Genomic DNA, 27,899 nt, shown 5'->3' with positions numbered 1-27,899 from the left:
CAAACTTTCACCTCTCCTGGCACAAAATACAAGGTGGGCCCGAAGGTGTCTAAGTAAAGCAGTGATCGGGAGCTGACGGCTTGAATGTCCTGCGGGGCTCAGAAACCCAGCTCCCGGCTCAGCAGTAGCTGCCCAGGAAAGGATGCGACAGAACCACGCCCCCTGTCCCGCCCCACCCGACTCCACGGGGATCCTGTAATACAGACAAGGGTCCACCTTTCTGTGTTTCCGGGACAGGGGGCGGAGAGCTGTGCTAAAATAAATGGTCTGCTGTGTCAAGATAGGTGGTCCTCTGAGAGCAATCGCTCTCCAGGGACAACCCTGCCGGGGGGACAAGGGCCAGACGACGTAATGACACAGATGGAGAGAAGCAGTCTACCGACACAGCAGAATACCGTGAATGGCATCAAATGGCGAAAGTCTCTCCGTTCTTTCCTCCCACCACCTCCCCCACCTCCTTCTGTGCGGCCTTAGGTCTCGCCAGCAGGCGCCCTGCCCGCCCAGGGCCTTCTCTCCAGGCCAGATGCCCCCGCTCGGGGATCCGGGGATCCGGCTGGCTGGGGGCGGGGTCTGAAGCAGGCAGCCCCTCCCCATTTCTGGCTTCCCCTCTTGCAAGCTATGGCCTGTGGGCAAGCTTCTCGACCCCAGGACACATTCCCTCTTGGTCAGATAAGGGTGATTGGGAAGCTGCCCCGAGGCTTGGTGTGGGAATCGGTGTCCGGCCCGTCTGCACTGGACCTTGGGCCTCTGTGACTCGCCATTTCTGGGCAGGTCGTGTTTGGTCAGGCCTGGTGTCTTGATGCCCCTTCTCTGCCTGGATCCGGGGCTCGGCTGAGGCGGCAGCGAGGCCCTCTGTGTACCCCTCGGAGCCACACCAGCGTCCCCCTGGGTCCCTGCAGCGTCCCATCCCTTGTTCGCGCCTCTGCCCGCGGACCTGTTGGGGACTTCCTTGAGCCCGGGACCACGTGTCGCTGCAAAGCTGTGTTCCCACGCCGGGCCGCTGCAGGCAGTCGATTCGCCTTCGCTGAATCAGGGGCGAGTGGGTGCCCACGAGGCTGTGGCAGGCCCAGGAGAGGCAGATGAACGACGATGTTACCGGGTTAGTAAACAACGGCCAGACACGGGAGCCCCACCCTGCTCACAGGCGAGCAAATGACACATCCCTGTTCACGCTGCCCTCTGCCACTTGCCCGGGACTTTACCAGGAAACCACTGTGAACAACAGGAAGCAGAACAAATATTTATTGTGTTCCTACGACGTGTAACACAATGTGCCGGATGCTCTGATGTACGCTGTCCGGGTTAACCCTTAAAACGAACTAGGCAAATGGGGCGAAATCATTTACCCCATTGTGTAGATGATGAAACTGATATTCATAAAGGTTAACCAACATCACAGTGAATCATAAATGGGGAAGCAGGCTTCAAACCGAAGCCCACCTTGCCTCCCAAGCACAAGGCCCCCATGACCATTTAAAGTCACTTGTCCCTTCTATCCGTGTTGATAAGTGCCCAGGACTGCACATGACCCAGCAGATGCCCAGCGCATGCCCACTGAACAGCAGCCCAGCACAGTTACCATTCTTCGGGGGGTTTTATAAATTAGAAGAATAAGATCTTTTAATGATTTCAGGGTCACTGAGGAGGCAAAAAAAGCACATGTTGGATGGGACCCTCAGAAATAACCAGCTTTCGAGGGTATTGGCATGCAGGACTGACCCAGCCCTGAAGGCACCCAGACTCTGAGCTCTGTGGTCGTTCGTGCAGACAGCCGAGAGCTCCTGCTGAGCGGCTGGGCACCTGCCCCTCCACATCACATGACCCCACCAGTTCTGGTCCAAGGCCTCGTGCCAGGGGACCTGGGACTGGCAGGCTCCTCCCTCCAGCCTCACCCCACGGCTTATACCGAGCACATGCAGTTAGACTTTTCCTTTTGTGCGTTCATGTTGCATCTTTCCCACGAGATCATGACCATTTTGAGTGCGTCGTTTGAGGGATGTTCATATTTGTGGGCCCCATGACTAGGAGCACAAATAATAATGGATAATTACAGAGTGTGGGCCAGGTGCTCTGCTAATGGCTTCTTGGGCTTTGTTCAGTTAATGCTCTCTTATGTAATCTTAGGAGTTAGCAATTATCATCAGACCCCTTTCAGAGATCAGTAAACTAAAACTCAGACAGGCATAGAACATGCCATGGTCACTCAGAAAAGTGACAGAACTAGATATGAGCCCAGACTCTCTGTCTCTGACCTGGATGCTCAACCATCTCAACAGAACTTACACGGATAGTCGGGCAGGATTAATCTCTCTGGAATACCACTCTGACCTTTGCACCCTGGGTCTATTAAATGGCCACTGTGTCCTCATTTAATCTTATTGAGTTACGTTTATTGAATAAAATCAATATCCATCATCTCCAATATCCAACCTGTTCCTCTAGGTTCTGGCTTCTGGTTGACCCTTCTGTCTTTCCCCTTACAGGACCCACCAGCCTAACGGAAATGCTCATGGCTCACCATTCATCCTCCATGCTGTCCCACCCCCAGGGGTTAGTGCCACTGTTACTCTTTTTTGGAATCCCCTCCCTCTCCTTCGACTCCACTCCCTGCAAGTGCAAAGTCTATCTAGTTTACAAAGCCCCAATCACAGGCCACCTCCACCACGAAGCTTTCCCTAACTTATCCTGAGTGGGAAGTGTCCTTGCTTCCTGAGTTCCAGAGGCACTTCTTGCCTTCCTGGCTTAGGGAAAGCAGCCACTCCCCTCCTTGTATTAGAGCAGCAGCTTTTAAGTTTCCCCCAGGAGGTCCCCTCAGACCTGGCTGGGGTGAGAGGGTGGTGACAATGAAGGCCAAGTGCATGGGGCTATGGACTCCACCCTCTTCATCCAGAACAGTTACCACTTCACCTGTTTGTACATCTGCTTATACACCTGCATGAGATTTCATTTGAAGAAAGGGTTCTCGGAGAAAACAAACCTTGACCTCAGTGAGAAGTTACAACTGACACTGCACAAATACAAAGGATCACAAGAAATGACTATGAACCCCAAAATGACTATACACCCCAAAAATGTACAACCCAGAAGGAATGGATAAATTCCTAGAAACGTACAATATCCTGAGACTGAATCAGGAAGAAATAAAAAATATGAACAAATTACCAGTAATAAAATTGAATCTGTAATAAAAACTCCCAATAAACAAAAATCCAGGACCAGATAGTTTCACAGGTGAATTCGACCAAACATTTAGAGAGGAGTTAACACCTATCTTTCTCAAACTATTCCAAAAACTTAAACATAAAGGAACATTTCTGAACTCAGTCTACGAGGCCAGCATCATCAATACCAAAACCAGACATAGACACCACAAAAAAAGAAAATTATAGAATAATATCACTGATGAACTTAGATGCAAAAATCCTCAACTAAATATTATCAAACCAAATTCAACAATACATTAAAAGGATCATACACCATGATCAAGTGGGATTTATTCCAGGGATGCAAGCATAGTCCAATATCTCCAAATCAATCAATGTGATACACCACATTAACAAATTGAAAAATAAAAATCATATGATCATCTCAATAGATGCAGAAAAGGCTTTTGGCAGAATTCAATATATATTTATGATGAAGACTCTCAACAAAGTCGGTATAGAGGGAGCACACCTCAACATAATAAAAGCCACATATGAAAATCCCACAGCTAACGTCATATTCAATAGTGAAAGGCTGAAAGCATTTCCTCTACGATCAGGAAAAGACAAGAATGCCCACTCTTGCCACTTTTATTCAACGTAGTATTAGAAGTCCCCAGCAATAGCAATCAGACAAGAAAAAGAAATAAAAGGAATCCAAATTGGAAAGAAAGAAGTAAAACTGTCACTGTTTGAAGATGACATGATACTATATATAGAAAACCTTAAAGGTGCCACCAAAAATCTGTTAGAACTAATAAATGAATTGAGTAAAGTTGCAGGATACAAAATTAATATACAGAAATCTGTTGCATTTCTATACACTAACAATGAACCATCAGAAAGAGAAATTAACAAAACAATCCCACTTATAATTACATTAAAAAGAATAAAATACTTAGGAATAAATCTAACCCAGGAGGTAAAAGACCTGTATTTGGAAAACTCTAAGACTCTGAAGACAGCACAAACAGATGGAAAGATATACCATGTTCATGGATTGGAAGAATTAATATTGTTAAAATGACCATACTACCCAAGGCAATCTACAGATTCAATACAATCCCCACCAAAATACCAATTGCATTTTCACAGAACTAGAATAAGTAATCCTAAAATTTTTATGGAAACACAAAAGACCCCAAAGAGCCAAAACACTCTTGAGAAAGAACAACAAAGCTGGAGGTATCACACTCCCTGGTTTCAAACTACACTACAAAGCCACAGTGATCAAAACAGTAAGGTACTGGCACAAAAACACACACGTAGATCAATGACACAGAAGAGAGAACCCAGAAATAAACCCAACTTACACGGATGGTCAATTAATCTACAACAAAGGAGGCAAGAATATGCAATGGGGGAAAGAAATTTCTCCAATAAATAAAAGAAAGCTCCAGCTGAGAAAACTGGACAGCTACATGTAGAAGAATAAAATTAGAACATTTTCTCACACCATATACAAAAATAAACTCAAGATTAAAGACTTAAATCTAAGACCTGAAAACATAAAACCCCTAGAAGAAAACATACGCAGTATGCTCTTTGACACCAGTCAGAGCAATATTTTTTTTTAATATGTCTTCTCAGACAAGGGAAACAAATGCAAAAATAAACACATGAGAATACATCAAACTAAAAAGCTTTTGCACCATAAAGGAAGTCATCAACAAAATGAAAAGGCCACCTACTGAATGGGAGAAAATATCTGCAAACAATATATCAGATAAGGGGTTATTATCCAAAATATCCAAACAACTCATACAACTCAACATCAAAAATAAATAAATAAACAACCCAATTAAAAAATGGGCTGAAGACCTGAATAGAAATTTTTCCAAATAAGACATACAGATGGCCAACAAACACATGAAAAGATGCTCACTATCACTAATCATCAGGGAAATGCAAAAGAAAAACACAACGAGGTATCACCTCACTCCTGTCAGAATGGCTGTTATCAAAAAAAACAGCAAATAACAAGTGTTGGTGAGGATGTGGAGAAAAGGGATCCCTTGTGCACTGCTGGTGACAATGCAAATTGGTGCAGCCACTATGGAAAACAGTATGCTGGTTCCTCAAAAAATTAAAAGTAGAACTACCATACAATCAGCAATTCCACATCTGGGTATTTTTTTCAGAACAAAAACAAAAACACTAATTCAAAAAGATATATGTACCCCTATGTTCACTGCAGCATTATTTTCAATAGCCAAGATATGAAAGCAACCTAAGTGCCTATGAACAGATGAATGGGTAAAGAATATGTGGTATATCTACACAATAGAACATTACTCAGCCATAAAAAAGAATGGAATCTAGCCATTTGTGACAACATGGATGGACTTAGAGGGTATTATGCTAAGTGCAATAAGTTAGATAAAGACAAATACTATACGATTTCACTTATATGTGGAATCCAAAAAACAAAACAAATGAACAAACATAACAAAACAGAAACGGACTCACAGATACAGAAAACAAACAGGTGGTTGCAGAGGGGAGAGGGGTTGGAGGGATAAGTGAAATATGAGAGGGAGATTAAGAGGTACAAACTTCCAGTTACAAAACAGATGAGTCATGGGGATGAAATGTACCGGATGGGGAAATATAGTCAATAACTGTGTAATAACTTTGTATGATGACAGACAATAAATAGACTTACTGTGGTTATCAGTTTGTAATGTATAAAAATATCCCATCACTATGTTGTGTACCTGGAACTAACGTAGTGTCGTAGATCAATTATATGTCAAGAAACAAACAAACATGACACACAGGCTTCTAAACATTAAGAGAAAAAAAATCCATCATTTTGTTGTACCATTTACCTTTACCAAGACTGGTAAAAATCCACCACCCTTATTAGAGAAATAACTCAAAGTTCATTCTTTACTGAAAATGGGTCAGTAATGTCTTCCTTGGAAACAAAGGACAGCAAACCACTGTAGGATTAAAAATAATTCTCAAGCTTTTTCTTCATTTGTTACTGAATCAAAAGTTTTGGCTGTTTTTAGTGCCCAAAGAGCATCAAAAACGTTTCAGATGAACAGTTTTGTGAGCCGTCCTATGTAATAGAGATGATTTCATTGTCTAGTCTAGAAATGTGAAAATCTAAAACCATGAGGCAATAGCTTGGTAATTTACAACTTAAAAGGATGGTTTATTCAAACAATTGGTTAGAATCACTATAAATTAAATAAAATTTCATTTGATAGAAAAAAGATCTTGACCTCAGTGAGCTGGATGCTGGGTGACAATGTCAGGAGACCCCGGGGCTGGACGGGGGCAGTAGGACTCGCCTCGGTGCCTCCACAAAGCTGTCACACGGCAGAGGCGCCAAAAGATATGGGATTTATCACGAGCACCAGGACTAAAAAGGTCAGTCGGACTAGAGAGCATCACAAAGGCTCCTGACTGTCGGTTTACTGCTCCTCCCGAGGTGGGAAGGGGCTGCGGCAAACCCAATGCGAGGAGCCAGGACGTGGGGCGTAAGACCGTTAACCTCAAACAGTGGCCCCAAAGCAAGGCTAGTGCTTCAGAGGGAGAACGAGCATCACTGTCACATTTTAAGCGCTTGGGTCTCAGAGGGGGAGGTGCTGGGTCTCAGAGGGGGAGGTGCTGGGTCTCAGAGGGGGTGGTGCTGGGTCTCAGAGAGGAAGGTGCTGGGTCTCAGAGGGGGAGGTGCTGGGTCTCAGAGGGGAAGGTGCTGGGTCTCAGAGGGGAAGGTGCTGGGTCTCAGAGGGGGCGGTCCTGGGTCTCAGAGGGGGCGGTCCTGGGTCTCAGAGGAGGTGGTGCTGGGTGGGGTCCAGATCCAAGATTCTGATTTGGGAAGGGGAAAGGTAAACCCACCAACCTAACAGAGGAGCAGAAGTACTCAGGCAGAGAATGCTTTTATTCTATCCACCCCACCTCCTCAGAGCAGGAGGTGAATAGGAGAAAGTGCATTTATTTTAAAAGCAAAAGAATTCCAAGATAGTAAGCTGAGACCACCACCTGTGATGGGAGCGGGAGGGCCATCAAACCATAGTTACTTCACATGATAATAAGCGCCCTTGATGCTTGAGGAGGGTAGAACTGTGTAGATAACCCCTCCCCGCTCTTCTCTCACAGGTGATTCGAAAACCGTAAGGTCACTTTCTCTGACAGCTGTCTCCTGGTTACCAGGCTGCAGACCAGTCCCAGGTAAAGAGCCGGCACCTAGACGGGGGTCAAGGAGTTGGGCTGTGATTCAGGGAAGACGCTGATGAGGACTGGGGGTCTCTGTTCGACGCTTGAAGCAAAGGGGCTATGCGGTATGGGCCGTGTCTGGGGAGTTGAGGCACAGGTCCTCCTGGAAGCAGACGACGCGGGGGAAGGTGTGTGTGCCTGTGCCGGGGGCAGCACCCGGTGACGCTGACCCCTCGCCCACCCAAAGCGGGGCCAGGAGAGCCCCACGCGGCCGCCGGGGCGGACAGCGCAGAGGAGGGCGCTGCGGAGAGCACTGCCCTGGGGCCGCCCCGCCCTGCGTGTCCCGGCGGCTCCGCAGAGGCCGGCAGCCCTGCCCCGTGGTGCTGTCCCACGCCGCGTGCCCCCTAGAGCTCCGGGGCCGGCTGCCCCACGGCCTGCTCCTCCACAGGCTGCATGGCCTCCTGCACGTAGACGATGAACTCCGAGGCCTCCCCGCCCTGCGTGTAGACGGTCACCGTCTCAATGCCCTCCACGTCGTCGGAGGACACCACCAAGTGATGCTGCTCGGCCAGCTCCACGGCGGCCTGCTGGAGGGTCTCCTGGATCATGACCGTGCGGTTGGAACTGGGCTCCTCGTCCGTGACCTGCAGGAGGGCAAGAGAAAGGTCACACGGGCCCCACTTCCAGGTCCAGCAGGACAAGAGAATCACCGCGACTGCCTACGGAGCATCTGGCACATTCCAGGAGCTGGTCCTTCCTGCACAGGATCATCTCAGCAATGCTCTACGCTTGCTCTCACCCCCGGTTTATAGGTGAGGAGAGTGACGCCCACCGGTGCAAAGCAACGTGGTCAGGGGCCCCAGCTGGGGCTAATGGTGGAACCCAAGTTCAAACACCCAGTCCAAGCTCTTCTCGTGATGCCAAGCTGCCTCCCAGAGGCGTGGGAGTTGCCGAGGCACTCTAGGAGTTATTTTCTGCAACCGTGTAGAGGGTTGGGTGCGGGGTCTCCTGGAAATTCATAGCTGGTCCATTTGGTGGTGAAAAAGGGACTAGTTTGTCCTGGGTTATCTGTCTCTCCACACACTCTGGGAGCTCAGCTCTGTGTATGAAGAAGATCAACATCACACCAGGCAGGAGCACCCGCCCTTGCACGCCTGGTTTTCCCCAGGTGTCGTCCACCAACACTAGTGCCTCGGAGCCACGGGAGGGGCCTGCTGATGGGCACTCACTGCCCCGGGGCTCTGTCAGTGGAGGGGGCCTGCTCACTCCTACGGGCGGGCCTTTCTCTGTAGCTCCAAGCAGGCAGATTCCAGACAAGGCCAAATTCCAGCTGGTGCTAAGGCCCCAGCTCCCTGACTGTGCATTCTGGTCTGTTTTACAACTGTCTTTGATCTTGAGAAGAGCAATAATACAAACAATATGGGAAAGATTTAGAAAGTGTTGAGACCCTAAGAGCTGCAAAAATGACTGAAGGATTAGAAAACCAGCCCAGGAGGACAGTGAAGGGGCCTGGACTTGCTGAGCTGGGGAACGAGAGCCCTCAGATGTAGGGAGGGATGTCAGAGAGACCGGCCTTTCCCAGGGGGTCCGAAAGGCGAGGTGGAAAGAACTTTGTCCTGCACTTCGTGGGGCTTACACAGCAGCTCCCCCGCAGTTAGCTGTGAGCCTTGCCCACTTTCCCCTGGGACTCTCAGGTGTCTCATCTGTAAAATAGGGACGAAAATGCCCACTTCAGAGAATGGCTAGGAGAACTGAAGAAGATTCCGTATGCAAAGTGGGCGCTTAATCACATCACCGTGCTTTTGGTGCCTTCATTCGTGTATGGAACAACGTTTTCTTAAGGTACTGCGGCATGTCAATTATTCATTCATTCAACAAAACCTTTGTCAATTTATCAGGTCCCAGTGGACTGAGCTCCGTGAGGGCTAGGACGGCACTGCCCCGGCACAGCTCTTCCCCCAGAGCCAGGTGGGCAGGGCGGATGCCTGGCACAGAGCAAGAACCCAGTATTTGTGCAACGATGCTCCACCGGGTGCAGGTGCCCTGATGGGCGCTCCGGCAGCACATGGTGGAAAGCCAGTCTAGCGGGGCAGACACAGGAACTGACCCATGCTCTGACAGAGTGCCAGGGCAGCCTCCGGAGGAGGCATGGGGACGGGGCTCCAGGCAGAGAGGGCAGAAGGAGCAATGACTCCCAGGACCCCCAGGAGAGACTGGAAGCAGTAGGTCTGCTCAGGTGGCCTCCGTGAGCTCCCATTCATGACGCTTCTGACTCCCTTCCCAGCTGGAGCCTGGCGTGGGATGGTCTCCTCCCTGCCCGGCCCTCTGTAACAAGCCACGACCCCACGCCGTCTCTGAGAACAGCCCATGGGGCTTCCAGGGGTCTCCCTAGGCCCTGGGCCTGTGTCATCCCCTGACAGCAGGAAGGGCTGTGTCAGATGGGGTCATGTTTAATGCAGAGAAGAAAATGGACGAGGCACCTCTGGGGTGGGCTCCACACAAAGTTACTGATTGGAAGGAACCTTTAACTTGGACTGACGGAATTTACCAGAAGCTAGAGAGATACCCTGAGTGGAAAGTATTAATCCTTTTAGCCTGAGCTGTTTTTCTGCAGTAGATGGAGGCCTTTTTTTTCTTCTTCTTCTTTTACTGTTTGTTTCAATTTCATTTAAATGGGAAAATGCACTGTGAACCAAGACTTTAGAAGTAAATATTGATTTATTTCACTTTGAAAGAAGGTACCTGACAGAAGGGTGGGAAAGGGGGAAGGAATACTCAACAAATGCTCTTCTCTTAACTGTCAGCAAATTCTACATGAAGAAAGAAGTCAGGAGGCATGGGTGATTTATGCTGAGGTCCCAGGACCTCAGGTGCGCAAAGCAAGCTGATGCACTTCAGGTAAACAGATGACACAATGGTGATAAAAAAAAAAAGGGTGAGATCAACCAATACACGAGCTTTGTGATACACTCCTGGCACTGTCGTTCACACACAGTGATTGCCGTCATCAGAAATGAAGCCTCAAATGAGGACGTCACCAGCCTAAGATTTCACTGTCCTTTTGGACAACTCTAGCGCCTCGATAGCTGAGTACTGACAAGGGCTGACACTGCTGCCCCGGACAAAGAGATCCCTGCCGGGCCCAGGGCTTTGATGAGCAGAGGCTGCAGCTCCTGTTCCCATGGCAGCAGGGTGGACACACACCCAGGAGCCGTCCCAGGAGGTCCCAGGACGACTGAGGCGTGGCCACTGCCCACAGATGTGGAAGAAGGGCAGAAACCAACAAGAGGCCACCGTGCTCGAAATAAGGGCGATTACACGCTAACTCTGTCCCATCAGGGCCCAGGGCCACTTCGCGGAAGGCGCTGTCTGCAGATGGTGGGAAAAGGCGTGGCAGGCCGACGGAAGGCGGCAAAGGGCAGGCGTGTGCCCACAGCCCCACCAGGGCCACCGCCACCTCCCAGTCACCAAGCCCACTGGGCAGGGTTCCATCCTCACCTCTCCACACGGTCCTCTGCTGTCTGACGCTGCTGAGCCAACCTCAGCTTTACCCACTGAGACGCCCTCTTCGCTGCTTCCACAGCCCTCCAATTCCAGGCTTTCCCACCACGCTTCTCGTGGCCCCCCTCAAAGCCTGGAGGACTCCTGCATCCCCATCCTGCGTCTCCTATGGGCCCCTCGTCTGCACTGAGGCTTTGCTCCTAGCTGAGCGAGGGACCCCAGACCTCGAGTGTGTCTGCACAGGGGAGGCCCCCAGGGGCTGTGTGTCTGTCCAAAGTGCATGAGTCACAGGAGAGGCGGCGCTGGGGAGCAGGGGCGGGTGAGGCCGGAAACGATGTTCACAGCCAGATGCTGAAGAGCCTCGCTCACCAGCTGAGAGACTGAGACTTGGTTTTACGAAGGAAGACGCTGGCGGCTTCCCAGGAAGGGCCCTGCCTCACCCAACCCGCGGCAGCCCCTGAACCGCAACTCGCCTAACACGGGAAGAGAAGACTTAGCACCATCTGTCTCTCCCACTAAATAGCTATATTTATTTGCCCATATTACCTTTTCTACGTATTAAGTCTATTTAACATAATCCTTTCTCCATTTTTTTTCCCAATTTTCAGCTCCAGGGATTTGTCCACCGGAATCACCGGTTAAATTCACTCACTGCTAATTATAAGAGTAAAATAAACTTTCCAAACACTGTCCGTTGGGCTTAATTCAGCAGACAGAGTGATGAAGACAAAGATAAGTGTCCAGTTCACAGAAGTCCTGCGAAGAGTGGCCCTCCAGGTGGCACAGCTGTAACAGGCGGGGCGTCCAAAGCCTAACTCACGACAAGTCTACGTTCTCACGAGCTTGTGTGAGCAGCTCTGCCGGCCCCGGAGAGGCCCCGCTTCACGTACAGCTGGAGAAAGAGGAGCCAGGAGTGGTGGAGGGCTGCGTTCCAGAGGGAGGCACGGAGGCTCCCTGCAGAGCAAGCCCCTCCTCCCACGTCCCGCACTCCACCTGTTACGTGATTCCCACTCTGTTTGTTGTTTTGTTTTATGTTTCTGCAAACCATGGAATTCCTTCCCTGTCCCCATGAAACCCAGTGGACACTCTCCCTGCCTCATCCCAATCATTTGCACACAGCATCTTGTGGCTTGGGCATCTCTGAATGAAACCTCTAGCGTCTGGTGACTCATCTAAGGTCAAACAGCTGGAAAGTAGCAAAATCTGGACGTTAGTCTGGGTGACCTCAGGTCCGGGGACCTTCCTCAGCTGCTGTAGTGTGGCAGCGACTAAAGGGATTGCATGCCATAGATCAACAAGGTTAAATTATTACTCTTTACCCACCCCAGTCAGTTTATGGCTGGCTGTAGAGCTCTCGACCATTTTCTTTGTTCAAAACGATCACACTCTAGCAGTTTAATCTATTAGCACAGGCTTGCAATTGTTCTCCATGGTAGAAATAATCTGGCTTCACAGTGTCATTATCCCCTGAGATGGGTACTCCATTTTCCCCAAGTGCTGTATCTAACACATCTTCCAGCTAAATTATCGGCAGCATAGAGAGCTTAATGGAAAACCTTAACCTATAGGACTGTGCAAATTATTCACTAAGTCAGCCTCTGAGTTCTACAGCTCTGCCCACCTCAAGTGTTCCAGAGTCTAGACCAGATCACTAACAGACCCAGGCACTCTACTGGGTTCTGTTCTCGCGGGAGAGCAGCTTCCCACCGAGACCCCATCTCCTGCATGGAGATGACGGCGGCTAAGGGATAGTCGGGATGTGGATGGGGTCGCTTGTGCCCCAGCCTGCACACCTCTGCTCCGCTGCACCGCCTCCCAGATACACAGAGAGGGTCCTGTCACCTAAGACGTGGACACTCAGCACCTCCCTCATGCCCTACAAGCTCTGCGATAAGCGAGAAAAGGCTTATGTGCGAATGAGTGAAGAGGGCAGCACACAACCCTACGTGCCACACTGTGTGTCCCCTCACTGAGCACAGCCCCTTGGGCATCCGTGCCCGGCCAGACCCTGCCTGCCCGGAGCTGCCGCCCCACGCCCAGTGCCCTCCCGGCCTCCTGGGTCCTTCCCCAGTGTGACTGCCCTGCTCGGAGCCCCTCCCTCACTCCCTTTGGGCTCCTGCTCCATTGTCACCGCGTCCAACAGGACTTTCCAGAGCCACCCCCCTAGCAGCAGCAGCAGCCTCGGGCACACTCCGGCCTCTCCTGCCCTCGTTCCTTCACTGCACTGTCGCCCCTGGAAATCACATCACCTGTTCATCTATCTACTCATCATCGTGAGCTTCATGAAAGCAGGGACCTGGGCCGTGTTTTGGCCACTTTGTTCCAGCACCTGTGATGTGGCCTGGCATGAGGAAGGGCCTAGCCAGTACCTCCTGAACAGACGGCATCGGGCTCCACGCCCGCACCAGAGGGGGGTCGGCACTCCTCGTGGGCATCTACGTGCTGTACAACCATGGGCCCCTCTTCTCTTTTTTCTGTTAGCTAAATTTTTTAAATAATACAGTCCTTTAATAATTGGGAAAAATGAGGCAAAAAGCAAGAGAGGAAAAAAGAAAAAGAAGGAAGATGCAGAAATGCTTCTTCCAAAAGCCACAAGGTGTTTTGGCTGAGAAAACATTTTCCCTCAAAAGCACAGGACGGTTCTCAGCGCCGTGCTGCGCACAGAGCTGGCGCTTTGAAAAGCTGTGGAGAAACTGAACTCTCCAGGGTAGCGCATCAGCGGGGAGGTGAGAAGAGGGTGGGCACCCAGCCTGCGCCACGAGAGAAGACGAGGCAAGAGGTCCCAAGTCAGCATCTCCTCCTGTACCAGCAGGAATGAAAGTTCCTATGCAGAGTGAACGCAGCAAACCCTGCAGAAGGTGGATGCAGACGCTGGAGCGAGGCCGGTTTTCTAAGGAAGACAAGGTCTGATTTTGAAGAGAGCTTGCAGCGTAAAGTGCTGCTTGCCGGGGTCCTCACGCGTAGTCAGGCCCTACCGAGCATCACCCGATGATAATGTCCAGTAGGCAGGCGGGCAAAAGTTACCAGGACCAGAGCGAGTGACACACCAGAGGAGGGACAGAGACAAGCTTTAAAATCGGAAGCAGATCTGAAGGGCCAGTGCTTGCAATGGTCTGCTGGCCAGGAAAGGTGCTACCGGGGCTGCAGCAGGAATGTGCAGTTACATTAGCACCTGTGCTGCAAGACAGACAGACTGTGGCCTCTGTATGGACAACTCTGAATGGTCAGCCATTTACTGAATAAGCCACCTGACAAGCCTCTGGCTCTCATCCGTCATATGCTGAGTTCCCATGTACTTCAGATGCCCTCTCAGCCTCCTGTTCTAAGGAGAATTCAATGTGTCAGACACTCTGCTGGAAGCTGGAAACAGAACCGTGGGCCCCCCATGCTCCCCATCCTGAAAGGGCTTGCAGACTAGTGGAGGGGGCAGACAGGACACTTCTCCTGGACCCCCAGGGTGGGCGGGGGGCAGAGTGAGCGGTTGTCAGGGGTGGTTTCCTGAAGGAGATGGCCCGGTCTTGAACACGGTAGCATTTCCAATAATCAGAAGAATGTGAACATTTTCTAAGGTCTCTTCCACTGCGGAAATTCTCGGCCTCTATGATACGGTAAGAATTAGAGGGCTGCAGACAAAAATCCAAATAGTATAACCAGACAAGAATGAAAAAGAACACCTGGCAGTGTCTCGCATGGCCCGCCGAGCTGAGGTGTCCCTGCAGCTATTTCGCAGGAGCAACACTGGTCTGAAGATCTGCATGAGGCCTCTGCACGCTGCACCCTGTGAGCAAGTGGCACTAGACTATGCACAAAGGAAAAGAGAAACAAAGAACATCAGAAAGAAGATGGTGGTGTAGAAGGATGTGCGCTCACTCCCTCTTGCGAGAGCACCGGAATCACAGCTAACTCCTGAACAATCATTGACAGGAAGACACTGGAACTCACCAGGAAAGGTACCCCACATCCAGAGACAAAGGAGAAGCTGCAGTGAGACGGTAGGAGGGGCGCAATCACAATAAAATCAAATCCCATAACTGCTGGGTGGGCAACTCACAAACTGGAGAACACTTATACCACAGAAGTCCACCCACTGGAGTGAAGGTTCTGAGCCCCACGTCAGGCTTCCTAACCTGAAGGTCCAGCAACGGGAGGAGGAATTCCCAGAGAATCAGACTTTGAAGGCGAGTGGGATTTGATTGCACGACTTCGACAGGACTGGGGGAAACAGAGACTCCACTCTTGGAGGGCACACACAAAGTAGTGTGTGCATCGGGACCCAGGAGGAAGGAGCAGTGACCCCAGGGGACACTGAACCAGACCTACCTGCGAGTGATGGAGGGTCTCCTGCAGAAGTGGGGATGGCTGTGTCTCACCGTGAGGACAAGGACACTGGCAGCAGAGGTTCTGGGAAGTAATGATTGGCGTGAGCCCACCCGGAGTCCACCATTAGCCCCACCAAAGAGCCAGGTAGGCTCCAGTGCTGGGTTGCCTCAGGCCAAACAACCAACAGGGAGGGAACCCAGCCCCACCCATCAGCAGACAAGGGGATTAAAGTTTTACTGAGCTCTGCCCACCAGAGCAACAGCCAGCTCTACCCACCACCAGTCCCTCCCATTAGGAAACTTGCACAAGCCTCTGAGATAACCTCATCCACCAGAGAGCAGACAGCAGAAGCAAGAAAAACTACAATCCTGCAGCCTGTGGAATGAAAACCACATTCACAGAAAGATAGACAAGATGAAAAGGCAGAGGACTATGTACCAGATGAAGGAACAAGATAAAACCTCAGAAAAACAATCAAATGAAGTGGAGATGGGCAACCTTCTAGAAAAAGAATTCAGAATAATGATAGTGAAGATGATCCAGGACCTTGGAAAAAGAATGGAGGTAAAGATTGAGAAGATGCAAGAAATGTTTAACAAAGACGTGGAAGAATTAAAGAACAAACAAAGAGAGGTGAACAATACAATAACTGAAATGAAAACTACACTAGAAGGAATCAATAGCAGAATAACTGCGGCAGAAGAACGGATAAGTGACCTGGAAGACAGGATGGTGGAAATCACTGCCATGGAATAGAATAAAGAAAAAAGAATGAAAAGAAATGCAGACAGCCTAAGAGACCTCTGGGACAACATTAAATGCACCAACATTCACATTATAGGGGTCCCAGAAGGAGAAGAGAGAGAGAAAGGACCAGAGAAAATATTTGAAGAGATTATAGTTGAAAACATGGGAAAGGAAATAGCCACCCAATTCCAGGAAGCGCAGCGAGTCCCATACAGGATAAACCCAAGGAGAAACACGCCGAGACACATAGTAATCAAATTGGCAAAAATTAAAGACAAAGAAAAATTATTGAAAGCAGCAAGGGAAAAACGACAAATAACATACAAGGGAACTCCCAAAAGGTTAACAGCTGATTTCTCAGCAGAAACTCTACAAGCCAGAAGGGAGTGGCACGATATATTTAAACTGATGAAAGGGAAGAACCTACAACCAACATTACTCTATCCGGCAAGGATCTCATTCAGATTCAACAGAGAAATCAAAAGCTTTACAGACAAGCAAAAGCTAAGAGAATTCAGCACCACCAAACCTGCTCTACAACAAATGCTAAAGGAACTTCTCTAAGTGAGAAACACAAGAGAAGAAAAGGACCTACAAAAACAAACCCAAAACAATTAAGAAAATGGTCATAGGAACATACATATCGATAATTACCTTAAATGTGAATGGATTAAATGCTCCATCCAAAAGACACAGGCTCGCTGAATGGATACAAAAACAAGACCCATATATATGCTGTCTACAAGAGACCCACTTAAGACCTAGGGACACATACAGACTGAAAGTGAGGGGATGGAAAAAGATATTCCATGCAAATGGAAATCAAAAGAAAGCTGGAGTAGCAATACTCATATCAGATAGACTTTAAAATAAAGAATGTTACAAGAGACAGGGAAGAACACTACATAATGATCAAGGGTTCAATCCAAGAAGAAGATATAACAATTACATATGCACCCAACATAGGAGCACCTCAATACATAAGGCAAATGTTAACAGCTATAAAAGAGGGAATCGACAGTAACACAATAATAGTGGGGGACTTTAACACCCCACTTACACCAATGGACAGATCATCCAGACAGAAAATTAATAAGGAAACACAAGCTTTAAATGACACATTAGACCAGATAGATTTAATCGATATTTACAGGACATTCCATCCGAAAACAGCAGATTACACTTTCTTCTCAAGTGTATATGAAACATTCTCCAGGATAGATCACATCCTGGGTCACAAAGCCTTGGTAAAATTAAGAAAACTGAAATCATATCCAGCATCTTTTCTGACCACTACACTATGAGATTAGAAATCAATGACAGGGAAAAAAATGTAAAAAACACAAACACGTGGAGGCTAAACAATCCATTACTAAATAACCAAGAGATCATGGAAGAAATCAAAGAGGAAATCAAAAAATACCTAGAGACAAATGGCAACAAAAACATGACGATCCAAAACCTATGGGATGCAGCAAAAGCAGTTCTAAGAGGGAAGTTTATAGCAATACAAGCCTACCTCAAGAAACAAAAGAAGTCTCAAATAAACAATCTAACCTTACACCTAAAGGAACTAGAGAAAGAAGAACAAACAAAACCCAAAGTTAGTAGAAGGAAAGAAATCATAAAGATCAGAGCAGAAATAAATGAAATAGAAACAAAGAAAACAATAGCAAAGATCAATAAAACTAAAAGCTGGTTTTCTGAGAAGATAAACAGAATTGATAAATCTTTAGCCAGACTCATCAAGAAAAAGAGGGAGAGGATTCAAATCAATAAAATTAGAAATGAAAAGAGGAAAAGTTACAACAGACACCACAGAAATACAAAACATCATAAGAGACTACTACAAGCAACTCTATGCCAATAAAATGGACAACCTGGAAGAAATGGACAAATTCTTAGAAAGGTATAACCTTCCAAGACTGAACCAGGAAGAAATAGAAAATATGAACAGACCAATCACAAGTAACGAAATTGAAACTGATCAAATGAAAGTCCAGGACCAGATGGCTTCACAGGTAAATTCTTTTTTTTTTTTGAATAGGAAGAACTTTATTTAATGTGTTACTTTTTATTTGGTTCTCATAGCACAGAGAATATTTTTTAAATGAATATATTTGGAAACTTTTTAGTTCTTGAGTTTTAAGAGATAGCACTGTCATATTTTGGGGCTGCTGTTAACAAAAAGCTCATTAAGGTAGTTAAAATATTACATAACCCAAGAAGGTAAAATCAGTGCCTCAGGGTCCCCCTCCAAAATAGTACAAATAATAATTTTTCTGAAAAATAATGACATGCCAGACACCTAAAGTTTCTTAAACCTATGAGTCACTGATGTATGGAGTTTTGATCTACTATCTCTGGATTCAAGGCCGCCTAATCACATCACAGTATCTTGTTAACAAAAGTCACGATACAATATGTCTTAAAAGTTTTACTTCACACCTACAGAAAACCACTGAGAGCATTGCCTTTACCTTTCCTAGTGGAATTTCAGTAGCAATATTTATCCTCTTAAAACACTTTTCAGAGTAAAAGTTTTACTATGGAATGCAAATCAAGCACTGAATTCCAAAACTTAGAATCACTGTAAATGCAGTCTTTGGGTTCAGTTCAATTAAATCATTCATTTATCAAAGCCCCAACTACGCAGTAACTTGTTTGTAATTGCTCCCATGCATTTTTTTTTAAACATCTTTATTGGAGTATAATTGCTTTACACTGGTGTGTTAGTGTCTGCTGTATAACAAAGTGAATCAGCTATACATATACATATATCCCTATATCTCCTCCCTCTTGCGTTTCCCTCCCACCCTCCCTATCCCACCCCTCTAGGTGGTCACAAAGCACTGAGCTGATCTCCCTGTGCTATGTGGCTGCTTCCCACTAGCTATCTATTCTACATTTGGTAGTGTATATATGTCCATGCCACTCCCTCACTTCGTCCCAGCTTACCCTTCCCCCTCCCCGTGTCCTCAAGTCCATTGTCTTAGTCTGTGTCTTTATTCCTTCACAGGTGAATTCTATCAAATATTTAGAGAAGAGCTAACACCCAACCTTCTCAAACTCTTCCAAAAAACTGCAGAGGAAGGAACACTCCCAAACACATTCTATGAGGCCACCATCACCCTGATACCAAAACCAGACAAAGATACTACAAAAAAAGAAAATTACAGACCAATATCACTGATGAATATAGATACAAAAATCCCCAACAAAATACTAGCAAACAGAATCCACCAACACATTAAAAGGATCATACACTTGGTGAAGAGTTCTCTGGGGAAATACTTTCTTTAAACGATTATTTCAGTAATTATTTTTACTTGTTGAGTCTCTTCAGTGGAAGTTTCTTTTAATTCAATTTATAAATTCCTTTATAAAAAATACTACCATAATAGGAAAATTTAATGAGAGTAAAATAAAAGTAGAGTGGACTAACAGTTCTTGCCTGAACAGATATAAGAGAAAAAAAAAAAAAAGGATCATACACCATGATCAACTAGGGTTTATCTCAGGGATGCAAGGATTCTTCAGTATATGCAAATCAATCAATGTGATACACCATATTAACTAACTAAAGAATAAAAACCATATGATCATCTCAATAGAGGCAGAAAAAGCTTTTGACAAAATTCAACACCCATTTATGATAAAAACTCTCCAGAAAGTGAGCATAGAGGGAACCTACCTCAACATAATAAAGGCCATATACGACAAACCCACAGCAAACATCATTCTCAATGGTGAAAAACTGAAAGCATTTCCTCTAAGATCAGGAACAGGACATGGATGTCCACTCTCGCCACTATTATTCAACATAGTTTTGGAAGTCCTAGCCAAGGCAATCAGAGAAGAAAAGGAATCCAAATTGGAAAAGAAGTAAAACTGTCACTGTTTGCAGATGACATGATACTATACATAGAAAATCCTAAATATGTCACCAGAAAACTACTAGAGCTAATCAATGAATTTGGTAAAGCTGCAGGATACAAAATTAATGCACAGAAATCTCTGGCATTCCTATACACTAACAACGAAAGATCAGAAGGAGAAATTAAGGAAACAATCCCATTCACCACTGCAACAAAAAGAATAAAATACCTAGGAATAAACTTACCTAAGGAGGTAAAAGACCTGCATGCAGGAAACGATAAGACACTGATGAAAGAAATCAAAGATGACACAAACAGATGGAGAGATATACCATGCTCTTGGATTGGAAGAATCAACATTGTGAAAATAACTATACTACCCAAAGCAATCTACAGATTCAATGCAATCCCTATCAAATTACCAATGGCATTCTTTACAGAACTAGAACAAAAAATCTTAAAATTTGTATGGAGACACAAAAGACCCTGACTAGCCAAAGCAATCTTGAGGGAAAAAAACGGAGCTGGAGGAATCAGACTCCCTGACTTCAGATTCTACTACAAAGCTACAGTAATCAAGACAATATGGTACTGGTACAAAAACAGAAATACAGATCAATGGAACAGGATAGAAAGCCCAGAGGTAAATCCATGCACCTATGGTCAACTAATCTATGACAAAGGAGGCAAGGATATACAATGGAGAAAAGACAGTCTCTTCAATAAGTAGTGCTGGGAAAACTGGACAGCTACATGTAAAAGAATGAAATTAGAATACTCCCTAACACCATACACAAAAATAAACTCAAAACAGATTAAAGACCTAAATGTAAGACCGGACACTATAACGCTCTTTGAGGAAAACATAGGAAGAACACTCCTTGACATAAATCACAGCAAGATCTTTTTGGACCCACCTCCTAGAGTAATGGAAATAAAAACACAAATAAACAAATGGGACCTAATGAAACTTTAAAGCTTTTGCATAGCAAAAGAAACCATAAACAAGACGAAAAGACAACCCTCAGAATGGGAGAAAATATTTGCAAACGAATCAACGGACAAAGGATTAATCTCCAAAAATACATAAACAGCTCATGCAGATCAATATGAAAAAAACAAACAACCCAATCCAAAAATGGGCAGAAGACCTAAATAGACATCTCTCCAAAGAAGACATACAGATGGCCAAGAGGCACATGAAAAGCTGCTCAGCATCACTAATTATCAGAGAAATGGAAATCAAAACTACAATGAGGTATCACCTCACACCGGTTAGAATGGGCATCATCAGAAAATCTACAAACAACAAATGCTGGAGAGGGTGTGGAGAAAAGGGAACCCTCTTGCACTGCTGGTGGGAATGTAAATTGATACAGCCACTATGGAGAACAGTATGGAGGTTCCTTAAGAAACTAAAAATAGAATTACCATATGACCCAGCAATCCCACTACTGGGCATCTACCCAGAGAAAACCATAATTCAAAAAGACACGTGCACCCCAATGTTCATTGCAGCACTATTTACAATAGCCAGGTCATGGAAGCAACCTAAATGCCCATCGACAGACGAATGGATAAAGAAGATGTGGTACATACATACAATGGAATATTACTCAGCCATAAAAAGAAACGAAATTGGGTCATTTTTAGAGATGTGGATGGACCTAGAGACTGTCATACGGAGTGAAGTAAGTGAGAAAGAGAAAAATATCTATATTAACGCATATATGTGAAATCTAGAAAAATGGTACAGATGAAATGGTTTGCAAGGCCGAAATAGAGACACAGATGTAGAGAACAAACGTATGGACACCAAGGGGGGAAAGTGGTGGGGGGTGGGTGTGGTGGTGGTGGAATGAATTGGGAGATTGGGATTGACATGTATACACTGATGTGTATAAAATGGATGACTAATAAGAACCTGCTGTATAAAAAAATTAAATTAAATTAAATTAAAAAAAAAAAAAAGAACACTGCAGTCAGTCCTTTCAGGTGAAATACTCCCCTATGTGTGTTTAAGCTCTGGGGAAGGAGCCTTACTTTTTACAGCAGTTAGGGTTTCACTCACTGCTCTAATTATAACCAAACAAGAGGTTCCTCTAGCATTCTCAAAAGGGGACTGCAGACCCATTTTACAAGGTTAATAAGCAAGCACATTTACCGTCACGATCCTAGGTCAGGTGTGGCGTTGCATATGTCGGAAACAAAGGGAAATGGTAAATACTATCCTGAATTTATAAACGAATGTGGTTTATAAAAAAGCATCGTAAATTCCCAACTCTAAAACTATATACACATATATATGGTACCCAGAAAAGGGGTAAATATTATGTGCGAGAAACTTGTGGAAATACCAAAAGATATTCATAGGCAGGAAGAAACCATTCCATACAGCAATGAAGATTTAAAGCGTTTTAAAAAAAAAGAAAGACTGCACGGGAAGTGAGGAGGGCTGTAATGCATGCCCGCGTCAGGCAAGGCATCTCTCGTGAGGAGACGTCATAATGCCTCCCCTCCACCCTATTTCTCTCTTGATTGTAAGGAGACAGCAGACATTTTCTTTTCTGTAGACCCCATAAACAGCCCAAAGCCCGGGTTGTAAAGACAGCTCACTAAAAACAGTCCCCGCCAGTGCCCACGTGTGTGCCCTGGCTCTCGGAGACGCTGCAGGGTCCAGCTGGCCGACACTCGGCCACCCCGTGCTGAGGCCCCAGAGCCCCCGGGAGCCCCCTGCACAGGGTGGCCTTGTCCATGGGGTCCTGGCCTGCAGGGGACAGACAGGTCCCACTCTCTTTGCTGTGACAGAGGGGTCTGGAAACAGGAAGAGAGGTGCCTCCTACTGGCCCCAAGCCCATCATAGGATGAGGATGGAAAGGCTTGCCCGTTGGCCAAACCAACTCGGTAGCAGCTGGGTTTAGAGGCAGGTGCGTGAGCAGCGGAAAGAGGGCGTGCACAGCTAGGACACCCTGTGTTTCTCAGGAGTCTAAGCACAGGTGAGTGTGATCGCGATAACCACGTGACCGAGGAAAGAAGAATCCCTCCTTCTCTTGTAAGTGGTGGTACAATGGGAAGGGCAGTGTGGTCTCTCTCAGCCCATGTGAGAATAAGAGATGGTGGGGCGCCCGGGGCCTGGCGCAGGGCGAGTGGTAAGCAGTGTGCGGTGCTCACAACTGCTAGCGGTGTGTCATCCCCTCCAGGGGCGGTGTCCCCACCAGCCCCACCTCCCCACCGCCCCCCAGGGTGCACGATTAGCACACCCACCCCCAGACAATGTCCACACAGCACGTGGTTTATAGTAGGCACTCCATACATGCCTGACTTGAATTCTTCTCATGTCTGCCCCAGGAGATCTTTTCAAACCGAGCTCAAACAGAGCATATTCACAGGGACAGGGAAGGAGGCAGGCGGTAGCTTCTGACCGCCTCTGAATATCTTCTGATATTTAGACAAGTCTATCGTGCGTAATGCTGCACGTTGGTGACCTTTCAGCACACTACATTGAATCCCACTTAGCACCACGCACTGCCTGGGCTCCGCACCCCTGTCAGGCACCTGTCCCAGGGGGCCATGCTTCTCCGAAAGCCTCACCTCTGCCTGGTAGCCCGTCCACAGATGGGCCACTCCCGGGGTCAGGCAGGGCTTCCGATATCGTTCTCACCGAACTCCCCTCCACGGCAGTTTGCGAACATCTCTCTCTGCACGTGCTCAGGACAAAAGGCCTCCACCCTCCTGATGCTCACCAGACCCCGCCCCCCCCCAACCTGACGGGCAGGTGCTCGATGGAGACGTGGGGCGGTGGACCCCCTCCCTCTGCCACCCCCTCTGTGCTGGGGGGGCACGGGCTTCTCTCCTCAGCCGGTGCAGACTCTTCTCCCCCCCGATTTAACAAACTGTTTCCTCTAGCAGTTCCTCTCCCTGTCCATTTACACAGGTGACGGGCAGCCTCCACAAGACCCCATGGGCAAGGACACGGAGCTGGCAGGACGCGCCCTGTTCCTCCCTGGACCTCCAAGCCGCCGCCCTCACCTGAGGGAGAAAGGCAGGCTAAATTCCCAGTGATGGAGCACATCCGCGTTCTGTTTAAAGGATGTTTATCATAACAAAACATAAACCACTTCAATCGCTCCTCAAACTCACCCAGGTTAAGTTCATTAGTGGCAAAGTAGGTCTAAGAACAGAACACGGCACTGCGATGGTCTGACTCTGAGGCCAGTGCAGTGTTGATGCCCACCCGGCGCGCTGCTGTGAGCGGCCTAAGACGCCGCCCTGAACCTCCGTGTGGATGCCGCCTCCTGCTCCTCAGAGCCCCTCGCCCGCCCCCTCCTACCGGGACTTCTCTCTCCGAGTAGGGAGACCTGCCCACCTCGACTCTCTCTGGCCCTTCTCCCTTTGCCTGCTCTCAAGTCCGGTGCCCCTTCTGGCTCAGAGCCCCTCACCCAACTCCCCGTTACTTTGGGCAAGCGGTTGCATGATGCCACTCAGCACCAGCTCTTCCAAATCAGCCTCCTCGAGGGCCTTCTCCAGGGAATGACCCAGAATGTCACGACAACTGCACGTGGTAAGGGGTCAAACTGTCTCCAGCCACAAACACGGCGGTTTACATAATGCAACCACCTGCTTGGACCCAGCAACAGACTCTCCTATGAAGCAGGCAGTGTTTCATCCACCCTGGGACTCCTACTGCAGAGCACAGGGCCTGGACGGCTGCATCAGTACCTGCTTGCTGAGCAGAAGCTTCCAGAAGCAAAAACAGTTATGGCTGAATTCTACGAGCAACTCGATGAGCTCAGACAGGGGTTAAGGAGCTACGTCGCTCCTATGGCAGGAGCTAAGATTAGACTGAACCAGCGCCAGGCTCCCTGCCAACTGCTTCATTTGCATCATTACGCATCACCCGTACATTAGCCCCATGGGGTAGGTTCTATTATTTTCCCACTTTACAGATGAGAAAACAGAAGTTCAAAGAGAAGTGCTTTGTCCCTAGTCATACACTACGAGGTGACAGACGCGGGGTCACACCCAGGCCGTCTGGTTCCCAGCTGTGTCCTCCTCCACGCACTGTGACCTGGCCTGGCGCCACCCCCGAAATGGGCTTCTCAGGAGACCCCCGTGCATTGTTCATCCAGGGAGGGCCCCTGTCTCGGAGGCCTGAGGCTCCCCAGGCGGGGCACCCACAGCAGCTGGAAATCACCAGGCTGCTCAGCTGGGTCCCGACCAGGGCACCCCCAGCCCACCCAGCTCGGCTTCCCGAGTCTGATCCCCCAGTGGTGCTTCTGAACGCTCGTGAGGCCTTTCTCATGTGCCAGGCCCTGAGCTAAGTGCTACAGACCTCCTCCAACTTGCTGGGATGAAAAGGTGGGTGGGCAAACCAGCTAACTAAGATACAGCTGGTGGCAGAGTCTCTGAGAACTGACCCCTGCCCACCCCCCATTCTCCCCACGACCTAGACAGACGGGAGGGGAGCTTCGGCCCCCTGCCCAGGGCCAGCCCCTCTGTAAACATCCCCTTCCTACTTTCCCGACTGGGGAGGGAGGGCCACAACCGGACCGGGTGGTCCGGCCCAGAGTCTCAGATCCAGGCCACTGTCCATGACAGGCCCACGGCGGGGCTCCGTCTCTGAGCCTCTGCTTTTCCGTGGAAGGGGCAGAGCGGTCTTCTCGCGCTGGACGGCCACGCCTCCACCCGCTTCTCTGGTTACTCAGGGGGGTGGACTTGGGGCTCCTGGAGAAGCAGGAAGCCCCCTGAGGCCTCCGGGCCACGGGTGCACCAGAGCGGCCAGGGCGGGTGCCGCAGGCACGTGGCTGTTAACAACGGGGCGCTTCTCTGCCCACGCGGTCAGTGGCCACGTTCGCTTTCTATCACCACCATAAAACCACCATGAAGGCAGCGGCTCAAAACACAGATCCTCCGGCTTCTAATCGCGCTGACGCCTGCCTCCAGGTGAGGCAGTTCCCTGCCTTCAAGGGCTCAGGGCACTGGATCAGGCCCACCTGGCCCGTCCCCCGGCTCAACCCCACTGTGCCATCTCACGACACAGTCCGGGCGGTGACGGCTCGTTGCAGTCACCGCTTCCGGAGGATGGGCCCGACAGGACCTGAGAGGGCCGAGCCCGGGCCAGGAGTCAGCCCTGCCGGGGGGAGGCAGGAGCGCCCGGGGCACGGGGCGCAGCCGGCGCGGAGGCCTGGAGGTGGGCACAGAGCAGCCCGGTGGGCCGGTGCATCCAGAGCGAGGAGATGCCGCGGGAGGCCGGCTGCTGTGGGGCCGGGAGGCCAGGGCGAGGTCCCGTCCCAGTTTACCGGAGACTTTCAAGTTACTGGAGCGTTTTCAGGGAGGGATGCCGGGATCTGATTCACATTTTGAAAAGATCGTTCTGTCTGAAAACTGCATCTTAGAGCAGCAGGAGAGACAGTAAGGAGCGAGGGGAAGAGCAAGGCCCGTGACCAGGGAGGAAGGCTGACAGCTCCGAGCAGAGCCCCTCGGGCGCCACCGTGCACGCGGGCTGCCAGGGGACGGGGGAGACGGCGCGATGCGGAGTTTGATTCAGCAGGTCTGAGGGGGAGCCAGACGTTCTGCATTTCTAACCAAACCCCGGTGCCGAAGCTGCCAGCCCGGGGACCACGTGTTGCGTAGTCAGGGCTTGCTGGAGGCGGCAGCCTGGGGCCAGAGGGGTGCTTTAAGGTGCGTAGTGAAGGGAGCGCCCACAGCAGGGAGAAAACTTGCTGATGGATCAGATGTGGGGCGGAGAGAGGCCGAGGAGGGAAGACAGACCCCCAGCAGCTGGAGTGGAGCGCGTGCATTTACTAGATGGGGAAACTGGATGGAGAGGGGGGGTGGGGAAGAGGTGTGGAGTCCACACCACAGGACACTAAGAGTCCTGCTTAGGGGACCGCCTCCGGCTAGCATGGAGGCTACTGCCCCAGGGGGAGAGAAGCGCGAGAGCCAGCCTGCAGCCGAACCCAAGGAAGGCTGGACCAGAGCCCTTCGGATGGTGACTACAGTTCTGGCTTCTCCTACCAGGGCCATCCCAGCCCTGCCTTTGCCCCCAATCTCAAGCAGACTGAGTGATGTCAGCCAGCAAGGGGAAACTGCAGAGAGGGGAGGAAGCAAATAAAACCCACCTGCCCTGGCCAAGGACATGGACCAGGAAATGAGCACCCGAGCAAACAGTAACAAGCACAGCAGTATAAAAACTCAAGTAAAGTGGGATTCTGCAAATTGCACCAACCGAGCTGCAGCTTCTTGGGGCATAATGGGAAAATTGGGTCATAGAAAAAGGGAAAGAGAAGCAAAGTTCAATAATTGAGATCTTCAGGTCAGCTAAGGATGTCCTATATGAAAAAGAGTGTCAGAATGGGATAGGGAAAAAGCCTTTATTCTCTGTTTTTTCAGACAATTTCCCATATGGCCACAGGTATATCATGGAATGTACTTTCACTTTTAAAATTTCACAAAGAAATGGAATTTTCAGTCACTGCTATGGAATAAAGGGGCTCAGCAAGTCATAAAAGAGCTACGAAAGGAAATAGTTTTGAGTATCAGCCATCAGAAATCATACCAGAAACAGAAATCTCTGAAGGAAGTTTTATTTAAGACAAAGAAAAAGAAAAGATTCAAATGGCTAAGGGAGAATTAAAGAAGGCTCACAAAGGACAAGAGCTGGCATTAAGTGACGGGTGAGAGTAACCCATCGCCAAGACCCTGAGTGAACTGTCTCGATCTATATGCTGAAGGTCACCACTCAGCAACTGCAGGACAAACGCTCTATAAGGAATGTGAAGTATGCAAATATTTGAAGAGGCTACCTGTGTGTGTAATTAGAAGCTTGATATAATTAAAGCTGGCAGGGCCCCAGGATCAAATAAATTGCACCGCAAAGTTCTTTAGGCAGGAGCCAAACCTCACTAATCAAAATACGCAGTTGAAAACGGGTTCTCACAGGAAGGGGTAGGATAAGAGGGAAAAACAGAGAGAGGAGTCAGTGAGACTTCCATATTTACACAGCGATCGAAAGGCCTGGGAATTAAAAGATAAAAGACGTCTATCCGGATTGCAGGCATCTCTACCACTAACAGAGAAT

The 27,899-nt window shown here is 48.5% G+C and overlaps 1 protein-coding gene and 1 long non-coding RNA gene across 7 annotated transcripts in view; one reads left to right on the top strand and one right to left on the bottom strand.

Moving 5' to 3' along the window:
* The window catches only part of LOC309615276, a 101,888-nt gene extending 94,812 nt beyond the window's left edge, over positions 1-7,076 (top strand). The window contains exon 2 of the long non-coding RNA XR_014236686.1: positions 900-7,076. This is a non-coding gene — a long non-coding RNA (uncharacterized lncRNA). The remainder of the gene's footprint in view (positions 1-899) is intronic.
* The window catches only part of ZFAT (zinc finger and AT-hook domain containing), a 404,316-nt gene that overhangs the window by 211,324 nt on the left and 165,093 nt on the right, over positions 1-27,899 (bottom strand). For 4 of the 6 annotated variants that reach the window (XM_082364604.1, XM_082364600.1, XM_082364601.1 and 1 more), the window contains one exon: positions 7,081-8,017. The exons of the other annotated variants lie outside the window; for them this stretch is intronic. In XM_082364604.1, the coding sequence (XP_082220730.1) occupies positions 7,778-8,017 (240 nt within the window). In that variant the 3' untranslated portion in view covers positions 7,081-7,777. Of the gene's footprint in view, positions 1-7,080; positions 8,018-27,899 lie in introns of those variants that run through there. 6 annotated transcript variants of the gene reach the window in all.

Source organism: Balaenoptera borealis (assembly GCF_965194805.1).
Source record: "Balaenoptera borealis genome assembly, chromosome: 17".
In the NCBI taxonomy this organism is placed as follows: domain Eukaryota; kingdom Metazoa; phylum Chordata; class Mammalia; order Artiodactyla; family Balaenopteridae; genus Balaenoptera; species Balaenoptera borealis.
The sequence above is the reverse complement of the archived record's forward strand: the minus strand, read 5'-3'. Positions and strand labels throughout refer to the sequence as shown.